This window comes from Ciconia boyciana, chromosome 23, assembly GCF_034638445.1.
Source record: "Ciconia boyciana chromosome 23, ASM3463844v1, whole genome shotgun sequence".
In the NCBI taxonomy this organism is placed as follows: domain Eukaryota; kingdom Metazoa; phylum Chordata; class Aves; order Ciconiiformes; family Ciconiidae; genus Ciconia; species Ciconia boyciana.
In genome coordinates, this window is record NC_132956.1 from 3,289,035 (window position 1) to 3,304,934 (window position 15,900).

General features: G+C 49.9%; 1 protein-coding gene across 10 annotated transcripts in view; it reads right to left on the reverse strand.

Annotated features, from left to right (window-relative positions):
• NFASC (neurofascin) overlaps positions 1–15,900 on the reverse strand; it is a 54,951-nt gene that overhangs the window by 14,268 nt on the left and 24,783 nt on the right. For 3 of the 10 annotated variants that reach the window (XM_072844564.1, XM_072844570.1, XM_072844569.1), the window contains 5 exons: positions 15,708–15,823; positions 14,265–14,469; positions 12,191–12,313; positions 11,329–11,502; positions 9,282–9,296 (listed from right to left, as the gene is read on the reverse strand). In XM_072844564.1, coding sequence (XP_072700665.1) covers positions 9,282–9,296; positions 11,329–11,502; positions 12,191–12,313; positions 14,265–14,469; positions 15,708–15,823 — 633 coding nt within the window. Of the gene's footprint in view, positions 1–2,129; positions 2,361–9,281; positions 9,297–11,328; positions 11,503–12,190; positions 12,314–14,264; positions 14,470–15,707; positions 15,824–15,900 lie in introns of all 10 variants that reach the window. The other 7 variants (XM_072844565.1, XM_072844562.1, XM_072844566.1 and 4 more) reach the window with 5 other exon arrangements.

The following is a 15,900-nucleotide window of genomic DNA, read 5'->3' on the forward strand; positions in this document are numbered from 1 at the left end:
TTTGGTAGCAGAAGCTCATTGCATTTTGGTGTTTAAGTCCAACTGCACTCAGCTTATCTTTGGAGTCTGAAGACTTCTGTGGCACATCCCTGAGGATTTTGGTCAGCAGGGAAATCTGGCTAAACTCGTGCCCAAACGGACACGGGAGACGTGTGCATGAGTGCACATGGACTGACTGCCGCAGCCAAGAAGGAAAGACCGGGAGAGAATATTGTCACGTTACTGGGTCTACAGACAGCCAGTGGGGCAATGAAGTCACTCGTTTCTGATTTTGAAGTTAAGGATTGTCGACGTTGCTTTGGAGAGTGGATGAACTTCATTTCTAGTGAAGTAGAGCTAATCCACTAGTTTAGTGTGCGTTTAAGTGACATCAGATAAATTACACCTTGGTATTATGACGATGATGATTATTATTTACTCCAGGGTGTAGCTCAGCTTTTGGGTTGACAAACTACAGATTAATAATTGCGGTCCCTGGGACGAGGCCAGCTATGCGACTTTTAGGAAATTGCAAGGACCTGACGCTGTGGGGTCGGGGACGTGACCTAGAATCCCTCGTACAAATACAACCTGGGCTGCCACGCAGTTGCCCTGTCTGCCCGCATTACGGCTCGGCCTCTTCCCTCCTGTCCCCGGGGTGGTTCGGGACACGCGCGGTTCCTTTTGCAGCTCCTCTTTTCCTCCCGTCTCCTCTCCCTGCTCTGTGGCAGCGTGTGCCTCGCCACTTAATTGCCTCTTTTCAATTAGCAACGTTTTCCCACGTAGTCACTTAACAGTGACTGCGTTGTGGTAGCAATCTTGCTTCGCTACTAAGACCTCATATATAGTGATGAAGCTGCATCTGTATTTCTTGCACCAGTTTTTAAGCTGATTTTGTTTTGGCAGTGCGGCTCCCTGTGTGCATTCCCTTTGCTTGCAGTTAGCAGCTTTGCACAGCGTAAGGCTTCTCTGGCTGGGGAGGTGTGTGGGGCCACGAGCTGGAACACAAATTCACATTTCTTAGTTCAGGTCTGCATCTTTAATAGGCAAATTATTGCCGAGCAGGAAATGCGCTGCTGATTTGCAAATGGGTTTTGCTGCGAAGTATCAGGTGGAGGCTGGTCCTCCCAGCATATGTTTTTGGTGGGTTTTTTAGCCATCCTGAGCTAATCTTATGCAAGAATGTAAAGAAGGGGGTCTGAACTGCTTTAATCAAATTCCTTGAGTTAAATGGGTGTCAACTTTGATATTCGTTACTATTGTCTCCTTTCCCTCTTTATGAAGAGTTAACAAGGATTTCTGTGGCTTTTGCACTTGCATTTTTTAGTGTATCCTGTCCAACTGAATTCTTTTGATTGCATTCCCTTTTGCTACTCGTTTGATTTATTTTTCAATAACCTGAATATAACTGTCCATAATTATTTATTAACTGTAGATACCATTATAGCAATGTTTTAAAAACAAGGCTCAGGGAGATACATCTCTCTGTATCTATCAGTAAAACACATATAGTAGAGAATATTCCTCCACCAAAACAGAGTTTGATCATCCCATTCTAGCTGGGATGATCCCACTTCTCCATGAGAAGTTTATCTTGACCTGATAAATAGCTGGCACGCACCTGCGCGTTGTAACTGAAACACTTCCCAGCTCTCCTCTGGGCTATGGCTAGGTTACATCGCAAAGAGCGGTAGCATAAACCAAAAGACTCGTATAAATGATGACAGGTCTCTTAGCAAACAGTTGGTGTGCGAAATTCGAAGTGACATGTTCTATAATAGTAACAGAACCCCTTTTTAATGGCAGTAAGATACGAGATAGTACTTTTGAGAGCTTTTGTAGGGTCTTCCACCTCCTTCCCAAACACTGAAGCTAATTCAGCATCGCGAGACCCCGGGGAGGGCTGTGTTATCCCTGAGACTGAGACCAGGAGGGTGGCACAGAGACCACCAGACCCCCAAATTGCCGGGAGCCACTCGTGCACCTCAATTCCTGAGCCTGTGCCACCTCCGGCCCCTGACAAAGCCATTCCCAGAGCACGGGATGTCTTAAATTTTGCCTGTGCCTGTTATTAATCCTTGCTCTGAGCAAGATGCGGGGAAAGGTCCCAGTAGGGTTAGAGGGGTTAGAGGAAAAGGAAAGCTCAGTACCCAACTCCTGCTTTGTGGTGGCTGCCGGAGCCCTCTCTGTAGCTGTTGTTGTGCTTGCGACGGTGGTGGCGGCTGTGGTGGTGGTGGTAGTTGTGTCGGTGGTGGTGGTAGTTGTGTCGGTGGTGGTGGTAGTTGTGTCGGTGGTGGTGGTAGTTGTGTCGGTGGTGGTGGTAGTTGGGGTTGTTGTAGTACTGGTTAGACCGATTGTAGTTGGAGGCAACCCAGTTGCAGCTGGGAGAGGGAAACACTGGCTTTTTAGACGAGGTGACGTCTCCTCAGGGCTTGCACTCGCCATCCCCGACGGCTGGACGCGCAGGCACGCGAGAGAAAGCGGAGCAGCACAGCACGGAGGCGGGGGGGCTGGGGAGGGAGGCAGAAACAGCACCGGGAAACGCCAGGCTGAACTGCTTTTCCCATCCCCGTCCACATGCGGGGACGGCCACGCGCCCGGCCAAGGGGCAGGGAGCGATGCTGGGGCGAAGAGGGGCAGCGAGCGGGGGGCTGCCCCCGGCAAGCTGCTCCCGCGCCCCCGCCGCCCGTGCCCACGGTTTGATCCCTTTCCCAGGGCTGAACGACCTGCTTCTCTTTTGCCTTTGCTCTGCCGCCGCTGCCCCTCACCACCCTGGGCTTAAATCGCACGGAGGGCATGGAAGGAGGAAAGTGAGGGGTGTTTGGGGGATGCACAGGGCAGGCTGTCCTCGCCCCATTGTCCGTCCCCCCCCCGGAACTGCGCTGAGAGCACTCAGGGCTCCCTGAAATAAGAAATAGGATTTATCTCTTAAGAAAACATAATAATCCCATTTGTCGTGGGCCAGGCAAGCCACAATTACATTAATTCAGCAGCCCCTGGACTACACCTCCAGCATTTTTGAGCTGCCAATTCAGCCTGCAGCTTTTCAGCTGTTTTCTTCCTGGCTCGTCTCTGTACTAATACTGCAGTCTGGTGATGGAGCGGCTTTAGCATTAACGTGGATTTTAGCTCATCGGTGAGTGATGGATGGTACTTTGCCATCACCGCCCCTCACAATTTACATTTAAATTAGGACAAAAGGGTTGGCACACTCCACGCTGTCCAGGGGGAAAGTCGGAGCAATTTGTTTTCTAAATAGCCCCTGTCCACATCTCACCTGTGCTGTATTTCCAGAGCAAAGGGGTAAATGTGCGCTTTACGCACGCACACCGCAGTGTGGTTGAGGGGGTCCTGAACACACCAAGGGGAGTGCATTGGCTTGGGCCTGAAAACCTGCCAGCAGAAAATGCAGCTGAAATGCTGCTTAAGCTACCTAAGGTCAATGAGCCGAGATTTACCCCGTGATGCTTGCATTAGATTATATTTACTTACTCTTACTGTAGATCAAGGGATTACAAATCCCACTGTTAGGCAAATGAAACTGGCTGTTTTAAATATCACCCACAAACAAGAATAGCTCTAGGGAAGTACTTTAAAAGGTATCCCAGAACCAAGCCAGGGCTTGCTTTTTCACCAAGTCCATCCCCAAGGAGGGCCAACCCCTAAAACCTCAGCCCTTCCAGAGATCCAAAAGCAGAGAAGAGCAGTAGGTCACTCAGTCCATCTCCCTACCGACCGCAGCTGCAATAAAACCACAGTTACCGGCACGTCCCGAAAGCACCAGCCCACCCCAAAGCGTGCCCGGAGAGCAGCGCGTCCTCTCCGCGGTGGTACCACCGCAGCATCACAGCCAGCCTCATGCAGCAGTGCAGCCACCGAAATAAACCACCCGATCGCTGCCCCGCGGCCGGGCGAGGGGCTGGGGGGAAGCGGGGATGGTGGTGACAGGGAGGGGACCCAGCCTGGGTGGGAAATGGCACGGCTTTGTCCTCGGGTGGTCGTAGTGGAGCAAAGCCCTCGCCAACCTGACCCAGCCGCGGCAATAGGGGTGTCGGGGGGTTTTGCTGTTCTGCATTTCTTTCACCCGGTTACTGATGGAGGGCTTTGTTGTGTCCTGAGGCTATAAGTTACAAAAGCCTTTCTTGGGTTGAGAAATATTAACATCCGTATTTGCTGATTCATAGCGGTTTTTTGGAAGGTTAAGAGATTAGTGTCACTAGGTTAATATCACCATTAACCCGATTAAGCTGCAGTTCCTGAAGAGGTTTGCAACGTACACAACCAAACAGCACCGTAGGCACTAGTTATTAGCTAATGCAGTCTCAGGGTTTCCCCTGTGAATCCCTGGCTCCTCTCTAAGGAAAACAGGACCCAACAAGGCACAAAGTCACTCGCTGAAAGGCAGGAGTTGGCAGAAAACCTAGTACAACCCCCCAGCTCCCAGGCCTGTTACACGCCTCTGCATCACGCCTCTCCTGCCCAGCACCTTCGAGGACTGTCTGCATCGCCTAGCCCTGAGGTAACGGCTTTAGCAGGAGAACTTCAGCTTTAATGCTCCTCTAGACCCTAGATGTGAAGAGATTGTCTGGGATCAGAGCTTCGCTATCCCTCGTGCAGGGGATCATCTTCATGTAATACATGCAGATACGCACGCAGGTGAAGCTGCAGTGCCAAGACCCTCCTGGATGCTGCACTGACCGAAGCGATTCGGCATCGGTCTGAGCTGTGCGGCTCAGCTCTGGCCGGCAGTGATGCCAGGCAGGATTTGCCCCCACCGCTCCAGCACTCTAGTGGAAGCGATCCCCGCGTGCAGGGCCATCACATCGCATCAGGATAACGCGGGCTCGCTCCCGAGCGGGTCTCTGCGTGAGATCGAGGAAGGGGTGTTGGCACTGGGGATAAAAATGATCCTGGCGGGACTAGGAGCAGGTAAAAAGCGGGATTGGGTGAGTCTGGAAAGCAATAGTTCAGAGAGGGGAGGATGGGGAGAGCATCTATAGGCAGCACCGTGCGGCAGGATGGGACTGGGCGACGGGAAGGCAGCACTGCGGCCGGCCAGCCCGGCCAGGGCTCCCGCAGCCAAGGGGGGATTTAGTCCTAAGCTGCCCTGGGATTCAAAGCTACAGCCTCATTTGTGTTTGAATATGAATATGTATGCGGGAGAAAAGCTCAGCTGGGAGATTTGGGGGAGAGAAGATAAGGGGCATCTTCTGGGCTTTGAAATCCATCCCCTAATGAGAGCTGGTTTGGGTCGGGGGCGAGGTAAAGGCAGGCTGTGACAGAGATCAGAGTGCTCCGGCGTCCCCCGAAGAAAAGGGCACCCCAGCACGGGGGAGCGGCGGGGAGCAGCCTGCGCGGGGCCACGGCCCTTCCCGGGCTACCTGGGGTCCCCTGCTCGCTGCCCAGCACGTGGGGGCTAATTAGGGAGTGACAGATCACTGCTCCTGGCAGCAAAAGGGGGGACGGGGGAGACAGAGGGCCAGGCTGGCATTTCCAGAACTGCTCGTTTTGAAATTCTAGAAATCTCACACATCCTTCTAAAAATGTGGTTGCAATACTTCATCAGGTATAACATTTCTGAGCTTTGCGGAGCAGCTGAATTTATTTTTCTGCATTCCCAACGTGAGGTTCACGCAAGGGCTTTGACAACAGCGGCCTCAAGTTTAGGTACAGGACGGAGCATCCGGCATTTGTGTGATGGGGGAAGAATTCCCCCCTCTCTGAAAGGAGGAGGCGGTGCAGAGAAGGGGCTGCCACTTTCCCAACTGCAGGACAGAGCAGCACCCTGAAAACCAGTGTTTCAAAACCAGGCTTGAAATTGGCCCAGTACACCCAGAGTAAAAGCCAGCAAGAGCAATTCCCATTCTCTTGCTCCCACCGTAGCCCATCTTCCTGGAAACATCTAAACGACCATTCAGCTCATTAATAGGCCCCATCTTTGCAAGGCAGAGATTGCTTTTTCTGTCTGCAAGATGCATTACCCTTTCGGGTAATGGAGACCGAGGGGCACGGTGGGGAGGAGATACGCTGCTCTAATGGGCAGGGGATGCAGCAGTCTGGCTGTAGCAATTAATAGGCTAAGTAATGAGAGAGATGCTTGGAGCAGGACGGCTGTGCTCTTTGCTGCAGCTTGGCTCCTGTGACCGTGAACGGACCAGTAAACAGGAGCCCAAACCTTACACAAAAACTGTGTGAGGCTCAGATTAGGAAAAAAACTGAGAGGAAGAATCATAAAAGCCAAAGGGGGATACTTAAAGAGGGAGACTCTTAAGAGAGGGGACTCGAGTCCTGCTCCGAGTAGTGTAGCAGTTCAGGGAGTAGTTGCATGGGTTTTTGCAAAATACAGGAAACAATACACATCCATACTGCTCTTTAATTATTTAAAGGTGCTTTTAATGTGTTGTTAGGCTCTAGTAACAGCTTTCCCTTGGGTGTGTCTACAAAATAATTAGGCCTGGAGAAATTTGATTAATTTTTCATTAATTTTGATCATTAGCCAAATATATTTTCAGAGATTTTTTTTTTTTTTCTTCTCGCCCTCTCCCAGTTTTTAACAACAGAAGGAAATTGTAAAGTCTTTACCATAAAGTGTTCCAAATCTGATGACAGCTATAAGAAATTCAGGAATAGAAAGGAGCGATTGAGCAGCCTCTAAAAGAGAGGGGTCAGCAGTTCTCTGTTTCTACTGCTGTCTGTTTCTAAAATGAACAATAGGATCTTTCTCCTCTGATTCCTAATTACGGAGAGACAAGAAGGGAACAGAGAAAAGTCAATGTTTTTTTCCCTAAAGTCTAAGACCAATAATCTTTATGGTCCCTGATGAAGTTTTTCCGTACACATGGGTAGTATAGGATCCAGTTTTGATTTTTTTTCCTCATTCATAGCATAAATGAGAGCCCTTTTTAGATGTCCTCTCTTTTCTCGTATCGCCTCTCCCTTTGTCCAGGTCTGGCTTAGGAAAGGTAAAGCCTTTCCTAAGGGAAAGTCCCTGCACTTCACTTTGATTTCATCAAGCTGGTCCAGTTTCTCATACACATACAAACCAGCTATGACCCTGTATAGGCAAGGTTACCCCTGAAAAAAAAGACCTTTTAATTTTTTTTTAGTGCCAGCAGCCTATGGCAAAGTGTTTTACTGCGATTTAACACAACTTTCACTGTGAATCCATAAAAATCTACAAAATCTAGGTCACCGAGCGGAGATGAATCTTCTGAGAAAGGTCAAGCAGTATTTCACTCGAACCCCGTACTTGTTAGGAAGAGAAACAGCCTCTCAGGACAAACACCGCTGGAACTGTGTAACAGCTCCCGCACCCGCCCCGTGTCCTAACGAGAAATGACATCCAGCTCGAGAGCGAGACAAGGATGCGCGCTGGATCTTGCCACGGCTTACACTGCCTTGATTCCTCTTGCTGAAGTGTAGCACAGTGAGGAAGCTGTGGATGCGGCTGAGTTAGCACTTAAGGACCTACGACTCCAGTGACTAACTCTTAGACGTCTTTCAGCTCTGGCATATCTTTTCACTTTGCTATTTCTCTTAGCAGAAGGTAAAAAATAGAGGGATGGGGGAACCAGTGGGCTCTGTTCTTGTAGAATTATCCTTTAAATGGCAATTCATTCATCTAGCTGCCAGTGGTATAAGAAATTATATGAAATGATATGATGCTGGAAGGATAAAGAGATCACGTTGTGTTTTCAAAGTTCAGCAATGTCCATGGCAAGCAGAAAAGTACTTTAAGAAGGTGATCCTGATCCACAAAGAAAATCCAGAAAGAAAATTCTTGTGGATAAGCTAAACCCTGGCCGAAGTATGAGCTATAGCAGCAAAAGAGCCCTCCCGGCCTCGGAGGATAGAGATCCTCTAAGCCAAGAGATGATGTCTGTTTTCAATTTCCCACCACCCAAAGCAGACCAATCCTTTACACACACACCCCCCCCTTTTTTTTTTTTAGGAAGAGAAAATACAGTAAGAAAAAGGTTGGCATCTATTCAGAAAGGAAAAAAAAAAACAAACCACAAAATAATATTGGGCAGAGAGACATCACTGCAAGAAAATAAAAGGAGGCGAAATATCTATGAGGTAGGAAAGCAAAACCTACAGGTGCAGAGAGCAGGTCCTGCACTTGTATCACTTGGGAAGAGTCTTCCCTAAGAAGCTGTTCCTCCTTGGGAAGCCCCGGGGCCGTGTCCAGCAAAGGCAAAGCACGGACCTCTTACAGAGTCCTTGGTGCAGGTTGCTCCAGACCAAAAGCTTTTCTGCAGCATTTGGGGTGCTTTTTGGCTGGCTGCTCCCTAGTGCTGCTGCGAGCCCCCATCTGAGCTGGGTCACAGGGCTGTCCCTGCTGCTGAAATATTGGCTCAAAGGAGGGGCGGGGGGAGGAAAAAAAAAAGTCATGTCTGCAGCTTTCGTAAGAAGTGGGTGTCCTTCTTTGGGCAACCAGAAGTTGTGCTTATGCTTTGGACTTTGCAGGGTTGACACTGGGTAACTGAGGATTTGGGTTTCCTTGAAAGCAGGTAGAGATGCTCCCCCCCTGCCCCGTTACAAGGAAAGGTTTCTCTCTGCTTCAACGCTGCTGTAGAAATTCGCAATCGAGGGCAAAGCCAGCAATAGCCTCGCATGCAGACATGCACAGCTGTGGCACAAACATTGTCCTTAACCCTTTCAATGGGCACCTGGAAACAAAAGGATCCTCTTGTACGAAAGCCCTGGCAGCCCTAAAAGAGCCATGGGGAGGTGCGTGGCTTGTGGTGCCCCTATGCTGCAACGCAGACCTGCGTGGCCAAGGGAGGCAGCTGCTCCAGCAGCAATATTGCAGGCTCCCAGCTGTAAAAATGCAGCTTAAATACTGCAGGGCAGAGCACAGGCAGGCACCACTGAGTCGGGGAGGGCTGGTATTCTGTATTTTGCAGGGCAGGGATGTTGAGGCTTAAAAAGGGAGAGGGCTTTGTGCAGACCTGGGGTTAAAAACCTCTTTAATAGGGCAACTTGACTCTCATTTTTGCTTGTACAGTCGGTGGCAGCTGCAGTGTTTGGTGGCTTTGGCTATCATTAGGCATCGGGGAGGCTGTTAAGCCCCGCTCAGAGATATTTTAACCTTTGCAGACCCCCCCATGGAGCCTGCCCTAGTCCCTGCTGCCTGTGGGGCTTCGTTTTACCTGCCGTCGTTTCGTATGTCCAATTTAGACTCCTGACACTTCACCTTCCCATTGAAAGGGTTAATGGAGCGCATGCTTAATTGCCAGTGAGCGAGCGTGGAGTGAGCCTTGCCCCATGCCTGTTACCTGCTCCGGCTGGTACAGTACCTGGGGTTGGCGTGGCTTCAGAGGGCAGCAGCAAGGATAGAGAGGGAAATACGAAGAGAGCATAGAAGAGAAGGGAAGAGAAAACAGAGGAATATATAAAACAACCAGAACACACCAACAAGAGACTTGGGACCACTTGCACACAGTCACCAGAGACTTGAGAGAGAGGGAATAAATGCATTAGCTACAACCCGTCACCCTCCTGCGCATCCGAGCCACTTGCAGAGGGCAGAGAGAGCAGGAACGGCCCCTTGGAGACGGAGATTACCGGTTAAACACACACCAGCTCCGCAGCAGAGATGCCAGTGGTGCCGATTAAGCAAAGTGCTTAAGCAGGCGCTTATATCTAATCCCAGCAAGGACCAGTTTTGACACTCTGAATTTCACTTTAGCTTTTTCTAGTGTAATTCTAACATCAGTGCTCGTCCTGCTTTGTGTGGGTTGGAGCCCGTGCTGCAGAACATCAGAGATGTATTTTATTTAAACTTCTCAGGTGAATGAGTCTGGCAAGCAGAAAACAACCTCTGAATGCATTAATGGGTTTAATTTTCTTATCTGCCTTTTTTTTAATTCCTAACTCATCTTTCGCGTAGCTTTACAGCAGGTACCTTCATATCAAAGTGGGCATTTAGAGCCGCTAATTGTACTTACATGGTTATCACGAGCAGAACTTGCCTATATCATGTTGTACCTCAGGCTCTCATGCTTCGAGGTCAAACTTTGCCATATTTCTGTAAATTCATACTGGGATTTTACTCTAATTTTTCTTGCTGCTTAATGGCCAATGCTTTGTCCTTTTGCTAAGTGGCAGCAGCTCGGCCCTTCGGCAGGGGCAGCCGGGGAGCACTGGGTGCCACCGCCCGTCCGCACCCCCGACCCCACGGACAGGGAACCTTACCTTGTCACGCTGGCGTACGCTGTACCTGCTATTTCCTGATACAAATCAGTTCAGCGATATACAACAGCAGTTGGTTATGGCTATTATTTAGCTGTGCTCTCCTAACAGTCGCTGCTATCAGCATATAGAAACAAACCCAGTACTGCAAATGTATATGAGACAACTAGAACTACTGACTATCGGCACCGACAACTTCAATCTGATCCCTGTGCTCTCAGTTTTTTCAGCAAAGCTCCTTTTTAAAGCAATGACATGCCCCCTCTCCTGTTTGCCAGGGTGTAACTTAGCTGATTTTTTCCCCCATAGCATATGCAGCCCCATCTCCCATCCTGTCACGTCAATTAGCGATGCTGGAGCCCACCTAAGAGGTGTCAGGAAGCATTTCATTTCCACTGGGTCATCAGTAGGAATTACTTTTCCTACTCAGAGCCATTAGTTGGGGAGGGAGAGATGGAGGAAAGGAGACAAAAACCCCATTAAATCAGAGCCTAACCCAATCATAGGTCTTTTAGCAAATGCTGAAGAAAGGAAAGAGCCAGCTTTTGTCTCCCCGAGTTCCCTCAGGGCTCCTGAACTTTCACTTAGTTTGATGAATGTCCCACAATGGGCATTTTATCTTATTATGAATCTGGGAGTTGGGGCTTCACTTTGGAGGGTCAGGTCAGCTGCTGGGTATGGGGTGAGAGGGAAGTGGCACCGTAGCCCCCGCCTGGGGTTCACTGCCCAGAGGATGCAGCGGCTGCACCCCCTGCGAGCCACGTAAAAAATCACCCCCATCTGCCCCTTATTTAGCTCGTACAGAGACTGCAGAGGGGCAGATTAGAGCTGCACCTTTTGCAAGATGAGAGCAAGATGCTCTCCTGCTCCAGGGGTGCATGAGGAACGTTAATTGCTTGGGGGTCAGCAAGATGGTTCCCGAGAGCACGGGACAGTCCCCCCAGTCACCTCTGTAGCATTTCTGCTGCAGTATTTGGTCCTGGTCAGTCACCTATCTCTCTCTGCAGTAGACAGTAGCTGTGCACCAGTTACTATCTTGTACTGGTTGCTCTGTGGACCACCCGATTCTCTGACCTGCAGTTTTTGGCCGATACATGTACCATCCCCCCCCAACCCCTCAGCAAAGCCAGAAGCTGTTGCTGCTGCACATACCTTCGTTCAGCAAGGCTGGTGACTCCTCCACTATGGTTTCTCCTTCTCCCACCTGGGTCCGTGCACGCAGGAAGAAGCGATAGCGCGAGATGGGGTCTGTCCTTTGCAGGGTGAACCTTGTCTGATTGGGAGAGAAGTTCTCTACCAGGGTTCGGCCCGTTTTGGATCCGTTAACTGGGGAGGAAAGGCAGGTCGTGGTGGCTTCAGCCTTGTTTCAGAAATACACTGTGCTATCTACCTTGTCACCTTGCCCCCAGGACCGGACCTGCAGTCGGTGAGGGGCCACGTGCGCTCAGAGCTATAGCTGCTGTTAAATACACTTTGGCTTGTACCAAAGTGTATTTAAGCTGCTGTTAAATACACTTTGGCTTCACCTGGTGACTTACTGGCTGGGGGACCTGCTAGCAGGGACATTCAGGGTTGTATTAGGTGGTCAAGGAAGGGCATAGCACAAGTGCCAGGGTCTCGGAGAAGGCCGTACTGCCCCAGGCATCGTGCTGGGCTCTGCAGAGCATGCTGCACTCCAGGCAGCATCTCTTATACAGCTGGGAGCTTGTGTTTGAGTGAGCATACAGACTGCTCAGCCTGCGCCTAAAGGTCTTTCTAAATCGGAGATCAAACTTATCTCCCTTCAACGGTCGAGTCTGGAGAACTGCTGAGCACCTACAACCCTCCCTGGTTAACTGCAGCTGCCCAGCACTGCTCCAGGACTCCTCTCCAGCACCAGCGTGCCTCATCTTGTGATGAAAGCCTCCACTTCCTTACGGAGAGCTGTCTCTGCTAGGTGAGGAGGTAATTAGCAGCAAGGAAAATATTTAAGGACTTGATTATTATCACTAAGAAGATAACATGTGGAACGTACAGGCTTGATATCTAAGGTTGTATCCTGTGAGGACTCCATTGGGATGCTCTGGGTGATCCCACTCCAGATTGATGCTTTCCAGATTTGGCTGTCGGATTCTTAAATACCTGGGGGAGCTGGGCACTTGGGAGGAGGACGGGAGCAGGGAGGAGAGGGAAAGAAGAAAAAACATACAAGATAACATACCTTACAATACTGTATACATCGCAGGCTGACTGATACACTCAAGACACTCATAAATACACACACACGCAGATAACACACACACACTAAAGGTCAGAAACCGATTGACCAAGAATCTGTGCCAGAGCCCATGCACCAGCCCAGGGTTTTCAGCAGCGCGTGTGCAGGGAGCAGAAACCAGAGCAGCTCTGCATGCAAGCCCAGCCCCAGCAGCAGCGTGCCCGTGCTGCGCTCGCTGGGTACCGCTGCCCTCCAGCGCACAGCTCGGTCAGGCACCCCCAAAAGATGCTGCAGCCGTGAAGCGGAGCTGTGACACAGTCCAAGTCCCATTTCTGTGTGTTGTACACATACTTTACTGGTCTTGTTTACAGCCCCCATCCAGCCCATCATTTACATCTCATCTATTTGTCTGCTGGAACAGTGAAAAATAGTATAGCAGCTTCTCTTACTGCAAAGCATCTTTGTGTTATTAATGCCTGGAGACCTGTACCAGGGAGCTGGTGCACATATACAGTGGTCCTTACCCCGAGGAATGGCTGCTTTTATAACTGCTTATTCAGAGCTAGTACAGGAAGGAAAGCATTATACATTCTTGAATTAAATGATTCTCCTGGTTTACTCATAATTGCAGTGTCTTCACTGGGGAAAGAACTGGGCGCTCCGATCTGAGAGATTAGCGATTTATCTTTTTAAACAGAAGGTTTGCAGAATATCACTCAAGGTCCTAAACATCAACATACAGTCAATAAAATCGCTTAATGGTATAGGAAAAAACAAATCAGCAGTTTACTTAAGAGTATAATCTGCTAATCTGCTATAATTGTTTCAATCAACGCCACCCGCGTACGCATATAGCTACCCCAAATGCTCCGTGCCTCTAGCACAGGTAAGCAGCTCAGTTGCAATGCACCTGACTGCAAAACAAGAAGCTTTTTTCTCTTTTTCAACAAGCTTAATGATGGCTGGTCAATTGAAAATCCTTAGAAAATGGTGACAGCATCCAAGAAAATGTTAAGGAAGAATGAGACAGGACTGAGAGATGCTGTTCTTGTACAGCAGGAACAGGACGAAGAGGAAGAGACAGAGGAAGACCCCACAGTATTGTGTGTTAGTTGAGACAGGATTTGCTTCCAGCCTCTCCTCTTGCATTTTTGTAACATACTGTGCCAAAAACATCTGTGCTATAGGAAGATTCATTGCCAGCCACTGAAAGTGCAGCTCCAACAAAAAGTTATTGGCGTGTCTATAAATAGCTCCTGTGACAGCAAGAAAATTAAAATCTCAAGTTCATCCTTGACACAAGCTCTTTAAACAGAAGAATGAGGCGCTCTTGCCTTAAAAGCCTGACAGGAGGGGTATTAGCGACATCCTTTCAGAACAAAAGTACTTAGGTCTTACAGAGATTTTACTGCCTTTTACTGAGCAAGATGAATATGTTCGCTCCCATTTCACCGACCCGCAGCACGGGGAGGTGCGGCGACATTTGCAGGTCAGGCAGCAAATCAAGGGCACGGTGCTGTGCCTCTGAAGAGGCTTTGCAAACATTTCTCTTGTTCAGCCTAAGAGCTACTTGCGGATGTGTTCAAAGTACCTGAAGGGGATTTTTAGATTGATGAGACAGTGCCAGGAGTTAGCTCTAGGTGTAGCTGCAGAGATGTCACCTGCCCCGCGGTGACGAAGGCGTACAGCCGTGCCGTGTGACAGTGATGCTGCCCAGGAGATGCTGCCCAGGCTCGGCTAAAAATTGTCCCTAGCGCATCTCCCCAGCAGCATCGCGGCTCTGCCGCAGAGCGGTGCGGCTCACGGTCCGCTCTGCAGAGCTGAACCACCCAAACCTCTCCCGGCACGCACCCGAGGGACGGGTGCCTGCACAACCCCCCTGGGAACGTACCTCCTTCTGGTGTGGGGAACTCCTTAACTTCACTGCGTGGCCCATCTCCTCTCCCGTTGGTTACAACCATCTCAAGCTTGTAGTTGCTGTAAGGAAACAGCCGGGACACTATGCCCCGGTTTCGGTCTCCAGGAAAACTCACATACTGCCGTTTTTTGGAGACCCACAGGTTCTTCAGCAAACTACTGTCTCTCCAGAAATAGGCCTTCAAGAAACATGCATGGCAAGTGAAGCTTTTCCCATTTAAGAGCAATTTTTTTTTTTTCATTAACAAAGCATAGCAAAACTTTGCCTTTCCAAAGAGCAGCTCTCGGCTGCAGAAGCCTTTTAGAGCAATTAATTAATCCACATCCCCCCAGCGAGGCAGGTCAGTGGTGTTACCCGAGGAAGAGGCTGAGGCATGGCGTTAAGTGCTTACTAAAGGTCACAGAGCAAAACCAGCTAAGCTCAGACTACAAAGAGCTGTTTCTGGCTTCTGAGCGCTAGGCATCAAGTGACTCTCCCTTTCCACCCAGGTCAGTACCGTAGCGGTGTACAAGGAAAGGTGGGACGTGTCCAGGCACAAAGGGAAGTCTGAACGTGGAAAGTCTCCCCTTTGAAGCCCCGACTGTAAATCTTATTTCATGCAGAAATAAGATTCATTCAGAAAATAGACCAGAATGACAGAGCAGAGGCAGAAAAAAATGAAAGCGGTACCCAGGGAGCTTGCTTTATGCCCAGCGGATTATTGAATTTGGAACTGTTTACAGGACACGCGCTTTTGGTAACATCTTAAACTCTGATAGAAGGGAATCTGTCCAGACTTTTGCTTGTTTTGAACAGGGTCTATCCTCTGTACAGAAACACTGGCATTTTACCTTAGCAGTAAATAAACAAACAGGATCCATGCTGTCTTTAGTTGCCAGTTAGTAGGAACCGTTGGGTTTAGGCTTTGCAGGGGTTGGTGTTCATTAAAAGACGGTGTAGGTACTCTGGGGATGACACAAAAACTAGCCTGTGTGTACCTATCTGAGGTCATTCCCCCCAGAGCCAGCCAGCCGGTGGTTCTGGGCAGTTCTAGAGCTGCACGGGCAGGACCACCCTGAGTCCCTCTCTGGGTGCACAAGGGCAGCCCTGCCTGCTTTGTCTGAGCACCCCAGATCCTGCGGGCAGGCTCTGGGAAGGGCCAGCCCAGCACCGAGCCCCGGGGGAGCAACGGGAGATGTCCCCAGCCCCGTCCAGGCACCACAAAGAGCAAACCAAAGCCCTTCATTTCTGGTGCTGCTCCAGAGCAGAGCTCAGCCCCTGTGGTCTGCACCCCAGCCGTGGCAAAAGGGTCCCGATGGCTGGAGGAGAGTTTTCTGTCATCCCCATCGCAGGCAGCTCCATCGCCAGGGCCACCTCGGCTTGTGAGAAGGTTAGCTGTATTAATAGTCAGTGCCGAAGAGATTTGGTTGTGCTCACTCTGTACTCCTTGAGCTGTCCCTGGATGGTGTCCAGGTGCACTCGGGTCCAGGTCAGAGCAATGGCAGTGCTGTTTAAAACTCTTATCCTAACATCTGTAGGCGCAGCCTTGGGATCTGAGCGTTCAGGGATAAAGCAGAGTGTACGTTAGGCACCCAGCAGTACCCTGGAGGTCAGACAGACGGACGGACAC